Here is a 15862-nt window from a genome sequence, read left to right as displayed (position 1 = left end):
CCCCCACTCGCACCTCCCCGTTGTCGTTGGCCTCCAAGTACCTTTCGATACACCCCCTCACCTTCCCACACACCACCTCATCTGCCAGCAGTCCCACATCCAGCCGCCACAGCGGACGTTGGTCCCTCTCCTCTCCCAGCCCCATTTCCACCCAGTGCGGGGCGTGGTCCGAAACGGCTATGGCCGAATACTCCGTCCCCTCCACCCTCGGGATGAGCGCCCTGCCCAGAACAAAAAACTCTATCCGGGAGTAGGCTTTGTGCACGTGGGAGAAGAAAGAAAATTCCCTGGCCTGCGGTCTTGCAAACCTCCATGGGTCCACTCCTCCCATCTGATCCATAAACCCCCTAAGCACCTTGGCCGCCGCCGGCCTCTTTCCAGTCCTTGATCTGGAGCGGTTCAGTGCTGGGTCCAGCACTGTATTAAAGTCCCCTCCCATTATCAGGCCTCCTACCTCCAGGTCCGGAATGCGCCCCAACATGCGCTTCATGAATCCAGCATCATCCCAGTTCGGGGCATATACATTTACCAACACCACCCACGTCCCTTGCAACCTACTGCTCACCATCACATATCTCCCTCCCTTATCCACTACGATAGTCTTGGCCTCAAATGACACATGCTTTCCCACCAATATTGCCACCCCTCTATTCTTCGCGTCCAGTCCCGAATGAAATACCTGTCCTACCCATCCCCTTCTTAACCTGACCTGGTCCGCCACCTTCAGGTGTGTCTCTTGGAGCATAGCCACGTCTGCCTTCAGTCCCTTCAAGTGCGCGAACACTCGAGCCCTCTTCACCGGCCCATTCAGGCCCCTCACGTTCCACGTTATCAGCCGGATTGGAGGGGCTCTCACCCCCCACCCCCCCTCCCCACATATCACTCCCGTAAGTCAGCTGACACCTGCTGACCCCGGCTTTACATTGCACTTTTAACATTACATTGCACTTTGAACATTATCGCTCAGAAAATTCAGTTTAAACAAGGGACTACTTTGGCTGGGAGGCAGGAATAGCAGGGAGAAAATAAAAAGGAGGATTCAAAACCAGGAGCTCTCTCAAGCTCCCAAGAAAAACACAAGTTCAAAAAAGATAGCCACAAAGGAATCCCAAGTTCTTTGATTGCATACAGATTTCTCTTATGTACTCTATATAGACAACCGGAAATTCAGAATAACTACACATACAAAGCTGAACTGATTGTATACCTTTGCTAATTTTTCAGGTACGAGCTCCTCCTTTTGTGCACCAATCTCTTCCTCATCTTCTTCCTTCTTCTTGCGTTGATTTTTCAGCTGCTTCTCCTTTTCGGCATTCCTCTTCTCTTCCTCCAATTGTGCCTTCTTCTGCGCCCGACGCTGCTTATTCCGTAACTTCTTCAGCTCTTTATCTGACAGATTTGCTGCAGAAAAAGAAAGCAAACATTTAATGTTTTATGTAATGAACAAAATAAACCAAGTAGCCCATTTGCTGCCGACTGCCATGTTTGTCAAGAACAGGAAAGGATGAAGAACAAGATTAAACTATTTAACAAAAAGTTAACAAATACCTGTATCAGCCTCCAATTCTTTGTTCTCATCAGTTAGTGGATGATCATGAAGTTTCAGGTAGATCTCAATAGCCACTTTTGCAGCTTTAAAATAAAATGGATGACACCGGAGCACATCTTCTAGCTTAAGTAAATCCACATAAGACCTCAATGTCATTTTCCTCATGCAATACGTGTGGAAATCAAACTGGTCGTCTGTAATTTCTGCAAAATGCTATTAAAAAAACGCCCAATCAGCACGGAATCTCACAAATAGAAGAAGTGCACAAAGGTAGATCATTGATTTCTTAATGCTCCATTTTACAAACATGTTGAGGTATGTCGTTCCCCAGTCCAGTGGATGTACGGAGCAATTAGTTTGAAACTGAAGGGGTGGAATTTAACGCAGGGAAGAGCTGTAAAATGTGGTGAGCTGTTCAAAACTCCGCCTTCAGCAGGAACAGAAGATCCTGCCCACCCCCCCCCAATAAAATTCCTCCCATTCCCCCCTCAGTTTTTGATAATAATGGAAATATGACTAAATAGATTAAAATATAACAAAAAAAACACACATTCCATCGAATCACATGGGCTTCTTGTCTGGCAAGTTAAAATTACTGAGTATATCAGTAATAGCATGGCTTCAAAGTCACCAATACCAGTATAAAAACAAATAACTACGGGTCGCCATTTTTGCCTTTATAGATTACAGTGAAGGAAAAAAGCAAAAGTTTAGTTCACAGAAATATGCCAGAGGTTTTTTGTAATTAAATTCGCAAAGCCAGGGAAACATTCATGTGACATTAAACATCCCAGATGAGATATGGAATATACTTATGTAAAATTTAACATTTCAATTTCATATTTTAAAGAACTGTCCTTTAGTTCTAGCAAATTTACATCCTGTTGATATCATGTAATAGATATGATTAAACTGTTCATCTGGCTTCAAGATAGTCCCATGCGAACTATTTTTGTCGTGAATGCACTTGCCAAACTAGAATTTTCGCAATGTTATAAATATAGTGCTTTTTAATTTCATCTGACAGCCACTGAATTCAAAACTATTCAAACTGTGTTCACTGCAACCAAAGATGGTCACTTGGCAGAATATCTGTTTTCATTATAATACGGGAAAACAGGCAGAAACACCAAGAACGAAATGCATATTATAATGTCAGAGTGTATCAGGGTCAACTTAGCATCTGGGAAGACGTGGGATATCTTTCTTTAACCACAGTATTTTCAGTTAATAGGCTGAAGCACAAGAATGTTACTTTTAGTAATGAGTTAGCTTTTAGTGAAAGGGAACAAATGTGTATTTAAATTTAACAATGCAAGCATGAATATTATTTGCGTTAAAAGAACTATTTCAATAAGAAACTGGTGGAATAAAATTTCAGTCTCCAAATTAATCACATAGACCAAGAACAAACCTATGTCTTAATTGTGATTTTAGGTGGTGTATTTCTAAATTTTAAAAAGCAGAAAGTGGGTGAAGATTCCTGCGTTCAGTGGTTAAATTGATCTGTAGGTGACCAGTACTTATAGCGGCTGCATTAATTTAGATCTTGCCACCATTTCTGATAGTAAATATCTTTTCTAAATGATCTTGAATGCTTCAATCCACTTTTTAGTTGTCCCGGAGATAAATCAACCACTTAACTGACATTCTCAAGATCACCGACTTATTGCTTACTGTGAGTGTACCTAGTTAGACACGGTTTGTTAAAGAATGATTGGGAAGGGTTTTACATTTTATAACCCAGAAATCCCTTGGTGGTATATGGATCGTTGTGTAGCCTTTTTGAGTAGTGCAGAATAGGAATACAATGAGCAATCACACGGGTAGCAGTGGTTAACACTGCTGCCTCGCTGTGGCAGGGACCCGGGTTCCATTGCAGCCTTGGGTGACTGTTCATGTGGAGTTTGCACGTTCTCCCAGTGTCTGCATGGGTTTCCTCCGGGCAGTCCAGTTTCCTCCCACAGTCCAAAAGATGTTAAGGTTAGGTGGATCAGCCTTGCTAAACTGTCCGTTAGTATCCAAAGGTTTTCATGGGGTTACAGGGATAGAAATAGGGGAGTGGGCCTAGGTGCAGTGCTCTTTCGGAGGGTCAATGCAGACTTGATGGGCTGAATGGCCGATTCTGCACTGTAGGGATTCTATGATCACAAGAGCTGCAAGAATTTTGGACTTAAATTGGAATCCTACTATTTGTGTTTTTTGCTTCAATATATTCCTTCATTTGTATTTGTAAATGAAACTGAACAAATAGTTTGGCCTGTACACAGCAGCCTGATAAGTTCTATTTTCCTTCCTCCTAACTGATAGGCAACCTGGCACTCTTCAGCAAGTAATTGGCCATAATTCAAGGTTAATTCAATAGTTAAGCCTTGGCTACAACTAACCCACATGTAGAGGAAGAAAACAAGCGTTTGGCTCAGAAAAGACTAACTGCACATGGAACTGAGCCTGAAACAATGCAAATGAACGGTGACTTTTTAAATAAAAAATTATAAAGGGACAGAGTAGGATTTGTTTTTGCATTACTTGAATTATCTGACACCTGATTTCTCCCCCCCCCAACACACTCTCACCTCACCCCACTTCTGAAACAGCAATATATTTAATGCCACCACAAAATATTCTGTTTCCTTGAACTTACCCTCTCTATTTCATGACACTTCTTCAGAGACTCTCCATATTTGTTCATTGACTGATAGGCCAGAGCACATTCCGTCTGGAACCACATACATTGCATCTCATTCAGATTGTCCACTGCAGCCGTTCCTTCCTAATAAAAACAAATGCGCATGTAACCTGCAAGTTCAGTGACACAGGATTTGGAAATGACACCTTAACCTATTCAAAACTAATCAGCAAGTTTAGCTCAGTTATTTGGTTAAGCACCCAGCTAAAGCGTTAGAAGAAAAATCTATGCATTTCATGGGTCGACGTTATATGTATTATCGGATGTGCTCTTAAAGTTCTCTTTTTCAGATAGCAAACTAGGACTTTTATTATGAAGTATCTGGACCAACAACAATGTGGAGGATCATGCAAAGCATGTATTAAAACATGAAATTTGGGGCGGCATGGCAGCGCAGTGGTTAGCACTGCTGCCTCATACCGCTGAGGCCTCGGGTTCGATCCCGGCCCCAGGTCACTGACCGTGTGGAATTTGCACATTCTTCCAGTGTTTGCATGGGTGTCACCCCCACAACCCAAAGATGTGCAGGGTAGGTGAATTGGACACGCTAAATTGACCCTTAATTGGAAAAAAAAAGAATTGGGTACTCTAAATTAATTTTTTTTAAATGAAAACATAAAATTCACACAAAATTGAAAACATAAAATTCACACCATGTCATTTATACACAATTTGTCATGCAGCTTATGTTCATAACAACGGCTTATAGTGTACAATTAATTAGCAATGAAGATACCAACTCTCGTAAACTTGGAACACATTTCCTCAGCTTCCTTCACAAGGTTGGCCTTTAGCATGTATTTAGCACATTTGGAATTTATAAATCGGTCAGCTGTATCCAAGGCTTGAGCCTCATCCATCCATTTGGCAGCTTCCTTTATGTTTCCGGCATGCTACAAGACAAATAACATGTTAGGACAGGAGGAACTAATACAGCTCAATATCACCAATTTGATAAAACACATTCTAATCTCTTTTATGTGTTACTATCAGCATCCTGCTTAGCCTTAATTACCCCCATTTACAGTCCTTTTGTCTTTCTGTCCATGACATCTTCATCAATCTCCATCTACAGGCCGGTGAGCCTTACTTCAGTGGTAGGGAAATTACTGGAGAGAATTCTTCGAGACAGGATCTACTCCCATTTGGAAGCAAATGGACGTATTAGTGAGAGGCAGCACGGTTTTGTGAAGGGGAGGTCGTGTCTCACTAACTTGATAGAGTTTTTCGAGGAGGTCACTAAGATGATTGATGCAGGTAGGGCAGTAGATGTTGTCTATATGGACTTCAGTAAGGCCTTTGACAAGGTCCCTCATGGTAGACTAGTACAAAAGGTGAAGTCACACGGGATCAGGGGTGAACTGGCAAGGTGGATACAGAACTGGCTAGGCCATAGAAGGCAGAGGGTAGCAATGGAGGGATGCTTTTCTAATTGGAGGGCTGTGACCAGTGGTGTTCCACAGGGATCAGTGCTGGGACCTTTGCTCTTTGTAGTATATATAAATGATTTGGAGGAAAATGTAACTGGTCTGATTAGTAAGTTTGCAGACGACACAAAGGTTGGTGGAATTGCGGATAGCGATGAGGACTGTCTGAGGATACAGCAGGATTTAGATTGTCTGGAGACTTGGGCGGAGAGATGGCAGATGGAGTTTAACCTGGACAAATGTGAGGTAATGCATTTTGGAAGGGCTAATGCAGGTAGGGAATATACAGTGAATGGTAGAACCCTCAAGAGTATTGAAAGTCAAAGAGATCTAGGAGTACAGGTCCACAGATCACTGAAAGGGGCTACACAGGTGGAGAAGGTAGTCAAGAAGGCATACGGCATGCTTGCCTTCATTGGCCGGGGCATTGAGTATAAGAATTGGCAAGTCATGTTGCAGCTGTATAGAACCTTAGTTAGGCCACACTTGGAGTATAGTGTTCAATTCTGGTCGCCACACTACCAGAAGGATGTGGAGGCTTTAGAGAGGGTGCAGAAGAGATTTACCAGAATGTTGCCTGGTATGGAGGGCATAAGCTATGAGGAGCGATTGAATAAACTCGGTTTGTTCTCACTGGAACGAAGGAGGTTGAGGGGCGACCTGATAGAGGTATACAAAATTATGAGGGGCATAGACAGAGTGGATAGTCAGAGGCTTTTCCCCAGGGTAGAGGGGTCAATTACTAGGGGGCATAGGTTTAAGGTGAGAGGGGCAAAGTTTAGAGTAGATGTACGAGGCAAGTTTTTTACGCAGAGGGTAGTGGGTGCCTGGAACTCACTACCGGAGGAGGTAGTGGAGGCAGGGACGATAGGGACATTTAAGGGGCATCTTGACAAATATATGAATAGGATGGGAATAGAAGGATACGGACCCAGGAAGTGTAGAAGATTGTAGTTTAGTCGGGCAGTATGGTCGGCACGGGCTTGGAGGGCCGAAGGGCCTGTTCCTGTGCTGTACATTTCTTTGTTCTTTGTTCTTTGTTATTGCCGGCCCTCTACCCAGCCCCACCGCTCCATGCCCCTCCACAACAGTATAAATCTGATCATTTTCCAGTTCTCCCCAGCTTTGACAAAAACATCAGCTCCCTTCTCTCTCCACAGATGCTGTCAGAACTGCTATGGTTGTACAGCATTTTCTGTTTTTGTTTCAGATTCTAGCATCCGCAGTAATTTGCTTTTACAAATTCAGATCCAGTAAACTTGTAAATTAAATAACCATTTTACAATTTTGACATCAATATTTAAATTGTTACCTCTAAATTTCCAGGACCACAACAAAATTAATTGCATTTTTAAAAAATGATTGTATTGCCAAATTGGAATGAATGAATGGAGTAGAAAGAAATTAGGAACATTAGAACTTTGTGATTTTATGTTTAAACTGTCCAAATTTCAGAAACATTTCCTAAAGTACAGAATTTGTCTTCAACATTTTTACCTTGTAGATTTTGGCCTTGACAAGGAACAATTCTATGAGAGTTGGGGTACTTTCAATTGCAGCATTGATGTATTCCAAGGCCAGAGAGGGTTGTCCAATTCTATCATAATGTTGGGCTAAAAAGTACTGAACCCACAATCGAGTAGTGGGTGGTTCTAGGTTTCCATCATCTATAAATGGAGGAGAAAAACCAAATTCAAATGGAAGCTTAAATAGTTTCTGGGCAAGCACGCAAACCAAAGGCACATTTTAAAAACAACTTGCATTTATATGGTATCTGAACGTAATGGAACACCCCAGGGCACTTCACAGGAGTGCTATGATTGGTTTGCATTTGTTTATTGTCACGTGTACCGAGGTACAGTGAAAAGTACTGTTCTGCGTGCAGCTCAGACAGATCATTCCATACATGAAAAGAAAATACATAATAGGGCAAACATTAAATATACAATGTAAATATATCGGGTGAAGCATACAGGAGTGTAGTACTATTCGGTAGATAAGGTGTGTGAAGAGATCACATCAATCCAAAAGAGGGTCGTTTAGGAGTCTGGTAACAGTGAGAAGAAGCTGTTTTAAATCTGTTAGTACATATTCTCAGACTTTTGTATCACCGCCCTATTGAAGAAGTTGGAAGAGTGAGTAAGCTGGGTAAGAGGGGGTCTTTGATTATGCTGCCCGCTTTCCCAAGGCAGCGGGAGGTGGAGACAGTCAATGGATGGGAGGCAGGTTTGTGTGATGGACTGGGTGGTGTTCATTGCTCTCTGTAGTTTCTTCCGGTCTTGGGCCAAGCAGTTGCCATACCAGGCTGTGGTGCAGCCAGATAGGATGCTTTGGGTGCACCTGAAAAGTTGTAAGAGTCAATATGGACATGCCGGATTTCCTTAGTTTCCTGAGGAAGTACAGGCGCTGTTGACATTGAAGTAATGTTTGACACCAAGCTTTAAAAAAGCACAAAGCAGGTGAACAAAAGACTGGTCAAAAAGGTACAGATTACGAATCTTACAAAAGAGAGAAAAAAAAAGGAAGAAAAGTAGTGAGGTTTATGAAGAGAATTCCAGAGATTAGGTCTTGGAAGCTGAACATAGTCTTTAAAAGTGGAACAATTGAAATTGGGGATACTCAAGAGGCCAGAATTAAAGTGAAGATAGGTTGGAATCTATGGACCTGGAGTAGATCACACGTAAGGAAGGACTGGCAAACAGGAACGAGAATTTTAGAATAGAAATGTCTGCTTAACCAAGAGCCAACATAGATCAGTGAGAAGAGGGATGATGGATGAATGAGTTAGGACACAAGTAGCAGAGGTTCAGATTACCTCAGGTTTATGGAGGGTAGAATGTGGGAAGCTGGATTGGAATACACTGGAATTGTCAAATCTAGAGGCTGCAACGGTTGACTGTTTCAGCAAACAATGTGAACTACAGGGGTTCAAGTTTGGTGATGTTATAGAGGTGGAAATGGACATTCCTGGTGATGGTGTGGATATGTGGCTGAAAGTTCATCTCGGGATCAAATATGACACCAGTGAGAGGGGTGGAGTTGGTGGGTAGAAAATTAAGTTTTTTGCAGGGAGCAAACATGATAGCTTCGGTCTTCCCAATATTTAATTGAAAGAAATTTCTATTAATCCAGCACTGGATGTTGACACAAAGTCTGACAATTTAGAGACAGTAGAGGGCTGAGAGGGGTAATGATGAGCTGGATGTGGTCATGGGGCACACAACACTGTCATTAAGGCAGCATCTGAATGAGCAATAGGAGGGGGCCAGGGGCAGATACTTGGAGGACAATGGAATTAATGGTGCAGCAACAGGAAGAAACCACAGCAGGTGATTCTGCCTGTCATTAGGGAGATACAAATGCCACCAAGCAAGTCCCACCTAGCTGGACAATAGTGGAGAGGAATTACAAGAGGAATGCTTGATCAACCGTGTCAAAGGCCACGCATCCTTTGTAGAAGGGGTCAGTTGCATCCCCATAATTGGTTTCAAGTTGAAGGGCAATGGTACTATCAGGTTGAGTCAGTTTGCATATCTAACTTAAAGTAGTGCATCATTTTTGAGTTTATTTCTCGTCCTTTTGTAGACCATGGTGAATTAGAAACATTGAATTCCCCGCATTTCTCCACACACAGCAGAATTCCAATGAAGGAGGCAGGTTGGGGTGGTTATGTCATTCTTTCCCTGAAAGTGCAAGTGCAAGATAAAGGAACAGAAAAGTAAATAGAATTTTGGTTTTATAAACAGCCAGAGTTCAGAGTGACGAATTGATAAATTCATACAAAACATTGGTTAGCCTATTGTGAAAATTGTGTGTAGTTTTGAGTGTCCGATTACAAAAATAATAATAAAGCCAGATGGTATGCCATATACATTCACCAGGATGCTGCCAGGAATGGAAAACTATAATTGAGAAACTTGGTTGGGACAATTTCCATAGGCGCAGTGATGGCTTAAGATGTGATTTAAAAGAGGCTTTTGAAATTTAGAGTTTGAATACTGAACAGGAGAAAGGCTTTCCTCTGAAGAATTTCTGAAGGGCCATCAGTCTGAAATTTATTGAGGAAAGAAATCCATCCGTTATTTCTAGTGCCCCCCAAGAATGCATCCCTCGCTCATTTCTATTTCTCATCAACATACTGCCCCTTGATGACATTGTACAAAAACACATCCACATGTATGCTTATGCCACTCAACCTTATCTCACCATCATCTCTCTTGACCTTTCCAGTGTCTCTTTGCTTGTCTGGCATCCAGATCTGGATGTGCAGAATTTCCTCCAACTAAATTTTAGGAAGGTCAAAGCCATCATCTTCAGTACTCTTTACAAACTCTGCTATCTACTCAATCTCTTTCCCAGGAAATTGTCCGAGGTTGAACCAGTTTGGTTGCAACCCTGGTTTCATACTTGACCAAGATGCGTTTCTGACCACATATCTGTCCCATTACTAAGACCTTTTGCCACTCAACCATATCCCACCATCATCTCTCTTGACCTACGTACTTCCAAGTAAGTAGGATCGCCCGACGTCATATCTCAGCTCATCAACTGCTGAAACCGGCATCCATCCATCCGTTACCTCTAGACTTCACTACTGCAACGGCGTCCTCACCAGCCTCTTATGTTCTACCCGCTATTAACTTTGGAGTTCATCCAAAATTCTGCTGCCTGTTTATTAGCGCACAAAAAGCCCCTTACACTAATCAAGCCAATGATCACTGGCTTGCGTGGGTTCCCTTTTAAGCAAGGTCTATATTTTGAAATTTGCATCCTCGCTTCTAAATTCCTGCATGACCTTGTCCGTCCCTACCTCCAATCTCCTCCAGGTGCACAACCTTCCAAGATCTGTGCTCCTCTAATTCTGGCTTCTTGAGCTTCACTGATTTTATTTGTTCCATGACTGGTGGCAGTGGATTCAGCTGCCAAGGCCCCAAGTTCCGGAATTCCTTTTCTGATCCTCTCTTCCCTCCTTTAAGACTCCCCTTAACCTGTGATCAAGCTTTCAGCCACCTGCCATAATATATTGTTGCTAACTTTCTCCTTGGTTCAATTGCTCCGTTTTATTACCTTTGCTCTCGAGTCGCCAGGTATCTTTATGATACCGCCACAAGGTTCAAGTCTGAGTAATGATCAATAACCCAATACACCAATTAGTAGGATTTAAATCAAAGCACATTTATTATACACAGTAATCGCTACTCGTGCACAAATTCTATGTCTAAGCTACTTCTCCAACTAACAGGCCTATACTTAACTTCGGACTGGCCCACCAGGTCAGGGGAACAGATGGCCTTTTGTTCAGGTTCTGAGTCTGCGGGATTCGAAGTTGGTACGGATTGGTAGCTAGGAGCGCCTATCTCGTTGCGAGCGTTGAATTAAGACTTACTTCTGTCGGGAGTCACTGCACCGGTCATGGTCAATGTTGGTTTGTGTTGCTGGGTGACCCGGGCAGGACGCAGAGCTGAAGAAGCTGAAGAGAACTGAAGAGAGCTGAAGAGAGCTGAAGAGAGCTGAAGAGAGCTGAAGAGAGCTGAAGAGAGCTGAAGAGAGCTGAAGAGAGCGATTTGAACTTGGGGTTTAACTCTTATAGTCCCTGGTCCCAAGTGATTGGACTTTGTCCCAATTGCTTCGTTCGATTTTCTCCAATACTGGAGCGGTTCCCTGATCGATGGGCGGTCTTGAGGTGCTCGTTCACCTCCTTTGTGTTGGCTCCTGCTGGCGCCGAGGAGTCTGGCTTTGCTTTGTGTGTCCAAAATGTTACTTATTGTTCCCGGGGATTGCTCATCAGTATGCAGATGGCTGCTACTTTGTTATGCTGATGGTCGCTGGTATCGATGATGTCTGGCCTTTGCAGAGGTAAATACACAGCAAACCTGCAGCTGCTGGTTTCTGTCTATGTTGGCTGACTTTCCCATCAGCCTTTGCCGTTCGCCATTTTAAATCGGGAGTTGGCCAATTTAGGTGGCTACACTCCCTTCCTTGTGATCACATAACTACATTGCTGTCCATCCCCTGACCCGGGGAGCACTTCTTTCATGCACTGACCATAACTATGCAAGAATATTTTAACTGACAATTCTAAGGGGCGCTATGTCAAACAGGGACATGCATTACAAAACAAAAAAATTGGGAACCTCTAACTATTCTTAATACACTACACTCACTTAAACATTTCATCACTCTAACTTCCTCAACCATACAACCAAAATCATAGCAGTTTATACACATTTTTCCTGGCTTGGCAGTCAAGCTCAGGATCGTACAATTGCTCATGAACATTTCTTTACATTTCTTTATTTACAATAAAACCGCAAATGAATGCTCTTTATTATAGATCGCGGGGGTCGGGGGTCTGGTCGTATCCACACATAGGGGATCTGATCCTATATACCGGGGTGCGAGCGCGGTAGGCTCTCCTTCTCCATTTTCTTAGACGCATAGTCTGCACGATGCAGCAGAGTATCGCCAATGCCAGCAAGGATTCTATTACATAGGACAGGGAGTACCAGGTTATAAACCTGGCACACCAAGATGGTGTGGTGTCACTGGTGACTGGGCTCTGGGTACTGTGGGGAAGTGAAACATTAACGGCTGGGGGGCTTGAGATCATGGGGTTCACGTTCACGCGCAACCAAATGTCCATTGTGATGATGAACCATCCGAAGGAAGTTCTCATGGTGCTTCTTCTTTCCCTTCTTTTCTCCGGTCCTGGAGCTTCTGGAGTTCTGTGGAAACAAGCATAGTGTCTGTAACTATCTTGGTTTAACATCTCGTATGATAGCCTGTCTGTCCTTTAGTGCCAATTACTCCCTTTATAATTGGTCACTATGTGTGACTCCCTCATTTTTCTTTCTTCCAAAAACCGAATTTTAGGACAAGACACACTTTCAAATAATGAACCAGTGCGAGCCGTCTCGCAGACTGTGCGATTTACCATCCAAATGTTTCAGGATGTAAATAGCATGTGGTTAGCAACCTAAGCGTAACCTGAAACAAAACAAAACTTATTTAACTAAAATTTCCAAAATGAGGTGCGTATGGGCCGCTACGGGTGAGAGTTGGATGGAGTCCCCGGGAGGATGGCTACCAATGCAGTGTCTCCCCTACCTGAGCGTAGCTGATCAGAGGGGGGTTTCCAGGCAGGGCGGGTCCCAAGCCGTTTCTCCACTGCCTGAGCAACCGACAAGAACGGGCAAGAAGTGTAGTCATCGTGGTGGGGCTGCCGTATTGGTTCCTTCCTTGAACCAGAAGGGCAGTTACGAATGGGCGTGTGGTACCTGTCGACAGACGAGTTCTATTGAACTGGCGCCTTGGACCTTAACAAGTCTCTGCAGACGAACTAGTTCCGCTGAACAAGCATCTGGCCAATAGCAAGTCTCTGTGGGCAAGTCCTCAGAGGTTTCGGCCGAAAAGGCGTGGGGCCGTGAAAATTTTTTTTGCGGTCTGACAAGCAACATTTAACAAACTTACAAACAACGTAAAACATGTGGCAGGTTCCATCAGAAAGGACACCACTTCTCCCAAGCGGTTCCTCTTAAAACATCATCTGGACACCTCAGTTATCGGTTGCGCACAGGGTCTCAAAGGGGTTCTCGTTCAGGGAGTCAGACTCAAGGTCGTCATCTTCTCCCGGGTGCCAAACTCTTGAATGTATTAAGGTTGATAGGGCTGCATGGTGTGATTTGGGGTCGCTCTAGTCGTTTCGGACGAGTCTGTACGAGTTGTCTGTGAAAATAGGTAGTGTCTAGTTGTGTGGGGACGGAATCGGGGTCGTCAGTGTAGTTCGGTGGTGGGGTTTATTTAGGAAAGTGATCATGAAGGGATCACTCGGATCGTAGTCGGATTCGCTGGGTGTGGGTCCTGTTGCATGGGGATAGTAGGGAGGCATGCTGCGGCTATCGTCCGAGTCACAGTCGCCGTCTCTGCTGCTGCAGTCGGTAGGCGTTCCGGGGTGGAGTGTATATTTTGGGGGTGGAGTCGAGGTCGAGTCTGTGGCTGGGCTGGGCGTGTTGGGGGATGGTAGGGTTACGTTGGCTGTGGGCGGGGTGTGGTATGCTGCGCCGAGCATGACGTGGTGTGCGTGGTTAGACTGTGTTCCATATGCCTTCAGCTGGTTGATATGGAACCACGCAGTCTTACCGTTGGGATACTTTATCTTGTATACGGAAGGGCTTACTTTGTCCGCAATGGAGTACGGACCCGAGTACTTTGGTGACAGGAATGTGCTGGGGTTGTATACGTAGAGCGCACGCACTGTCTTGTCGAAATAAGCCTAGCTCTTTTTCTTCCTTGTGCCCAATTTCACTGCGGCTGCTCGCTGAGCCGTTTTAACATTATTCACTAATTGCTCTCCTGATTTTTCGTGTGTGAGGGCCGTCACCTCGGGGCTGGTCAAGTCTAAACCTAATAAAAATTCTGTGCCTTTCATGGGGCGTCCGGTCATGAGGGTATGTGGGGTGTAACCTGTGGAAGTTGAAATTGTATTACGCAAAAACATCAGCGCAAAAGGGAGGACTGAGTCCCAAGTGGTGTTGTTTTGCTGGACCATTTTTCGGAGGGTGGATTTTAGGGTCCGATTCATGCGCTCCACGATACCACTCGACTGTGGGTGGTATGCTATGTGGAATTTTTGGGTGATGCCAAATATCGTGAGGACGTTCTGCATGACACGTCCTGTAAAATGGGCACCTTGGCCGGATTCAATGCTGCGGGGGAGTCCCCACCTTGTAAAGATGTGGTGGGTCAAAATCTTGGATGTGGTTTTTGCAGTGTTTGTTCTGGCTGGGAATGCTTCCACCCATTTCGTAAACATGTGTATCACCACGAGTACATAGTCATAGCCATTCCTGCAAGGGGGCAATGGTCCTATAAAATCAATCTGGAGGTTAGTCCAGGGGCCATTAATGGGTCGGGTGTGGCTAAGCTCAGCCTTTTTGGCATATCTGTCCGGATTATTCCGGGCGCAGAGAAGACAATTCTCGATGTAGTGATTAACATCCTCCTTTAAATTCGGCCATCAACAAAGCTGCTTGAGGTGGGCTGTAGTGGGATCGATTCCCTGATGTCCATGACCATCATGGAACAAACAAATCAGTTGATTCTTGTCCTGTTCAGGAACCACATAAAGGGTGTCTTTTAACACGACACCGTCATGTGTGGTCAGAGCAAATCTCTCATAGGATGCTGGATAGTTTCCTTTTACAATCTCCCCAAGATTGCTGTCCTGCTTCTGGGCCTCCACTAGATCCTCGATCTTTGTCTGAGAGACCTGAACTGCATTCACTGGTGCGCTTTCGGGGGGTGTCCAAAAGTATCCGTGCCTGGAACCTGCTTTAGTCAGTGAGTCGGCTTTCACATTTCGGGGGGGGGGGGGGGGGGGAAAACAATGATGACTTCGGACTTTGACTATCCCAAAAGTCTTGTTCTGTGCTCTCTCTATAATGTGACGGAGCAATGGGGCTGAGGGGAGGGGTTTTCCGTCTGCGGAAACAAATCCTCTTGCTTTCCACAGGGGCAGGAATTCCGTGAGGCTGTTGCAGACATAGAGGCTGTCCGAGTATATGTCTGCTGGGGTGGGGAAGGGATCTGGGTGCTCCACTATATATGTGATGGCCGCGAGCTCTGCTGCCTGCGCGCCTAAGGGGCCTGGAAGTTTTATTGCTATCTACTCTAGGGCGCGTCCCTGCGGGTCCTTGACATAAATGCCGCAACCTGTTATGCGCTTCCCATCCAATACTGTGGAAGATCCATCCACATAGATCTTTACGGGCTCACACGTGTCTGTGCGCTGGGGGCCCTGGGTTGCACTACCTATCTTTATGGGGGGTGTGTTAGCAATAAAGGGGCCTGTGTTGTGGTGTGGAGAGATAATCTCACATTCATGGGGGGTTCCGGGGTACTGTAAATTGTCGGCTAAGTAGGTGTGCATCTTTGTCCGTTTAACAGTGATGTCCCGTCCCTGCAAGAGAAGGGTCCATCTAGCTGGTCTAATCTGTCTTACTGTACCGTCCTGGAGTCGTCCGTCCAGTAAAAGTTGGGTGGGGGTGTGTTCGGTGAGTATTTGATGGGGTTCAGTCCGGTAATAAAAGTAAAATATGGCACTGCCCAAAAAACTGCGAGCAGGTGCCTCTCACAGGCTGAAAATCTCTGCTCCACAGCATCTAAAATTCTGGAGGCGTAAGCTACGGGCCTTAACTG

At 44.6% G+C, this 15862-nt stretch overlaps 1 protein-coding gene across 1 annotated transcript in view; it reads right to left on the bottom strand.

The window, feature by feature from the left end:
* Nucleotides 1–15862, bottom strand: part of naa15a (N-alpha-acetyltransferase 15, NatA auxiliary subunit a) — a 138240-nt gene that overhangs the window by 21219 nt on the left and 101159 nt on the right. Inside the window, exons 11-15 of the mRNA XM_072495593.1 lie at nucleotides 7163–7332; nucleotides 4979–5131; nucleotides 4194–4322; nucleotides 1549–1762; nucleotides 1208–1401 (exon numbers count right to left, since the gene is read on the bottom strand). Coding sequence (XP_072351694.1) covers nucleotides 1208–1401; nucleotides 1549–1762; nucleotides 4194–4322; nucleotides 4979–5131; nucleotides 7163–7332 — 860 coding nt within the window. The remainder of the gene's footprint in view (nucleotides 1–1207; nucleotides 1402–1548; nucleotides 1763–4193; nucleotides 4323–4978; nucleotides 5132–7162; nucleotides 7333–15862) is intronic.

This window comes from Scyliorhinus torazame, chromosome 3 (assembly GCF_047496885.1).
Source record: "Scyliorhinus torazame isolate Kashiwa2021f chromosome 3, sScyTor2.1, whole genome shotgun sequence".
Classification (NCBI taxonomy): domain Eukaryota; kingdom Metazoa; phylum Chordata; class Chondrichthyes; order Carcharhiniformes; family Scyliorhinidae; genus Scyliorhinus; species Scyliorhinus torazame.
Note: the sequence above shows the minus strand (reverse complement) of the source record. Positions and strands in the feature narration are given on the sequence as shown.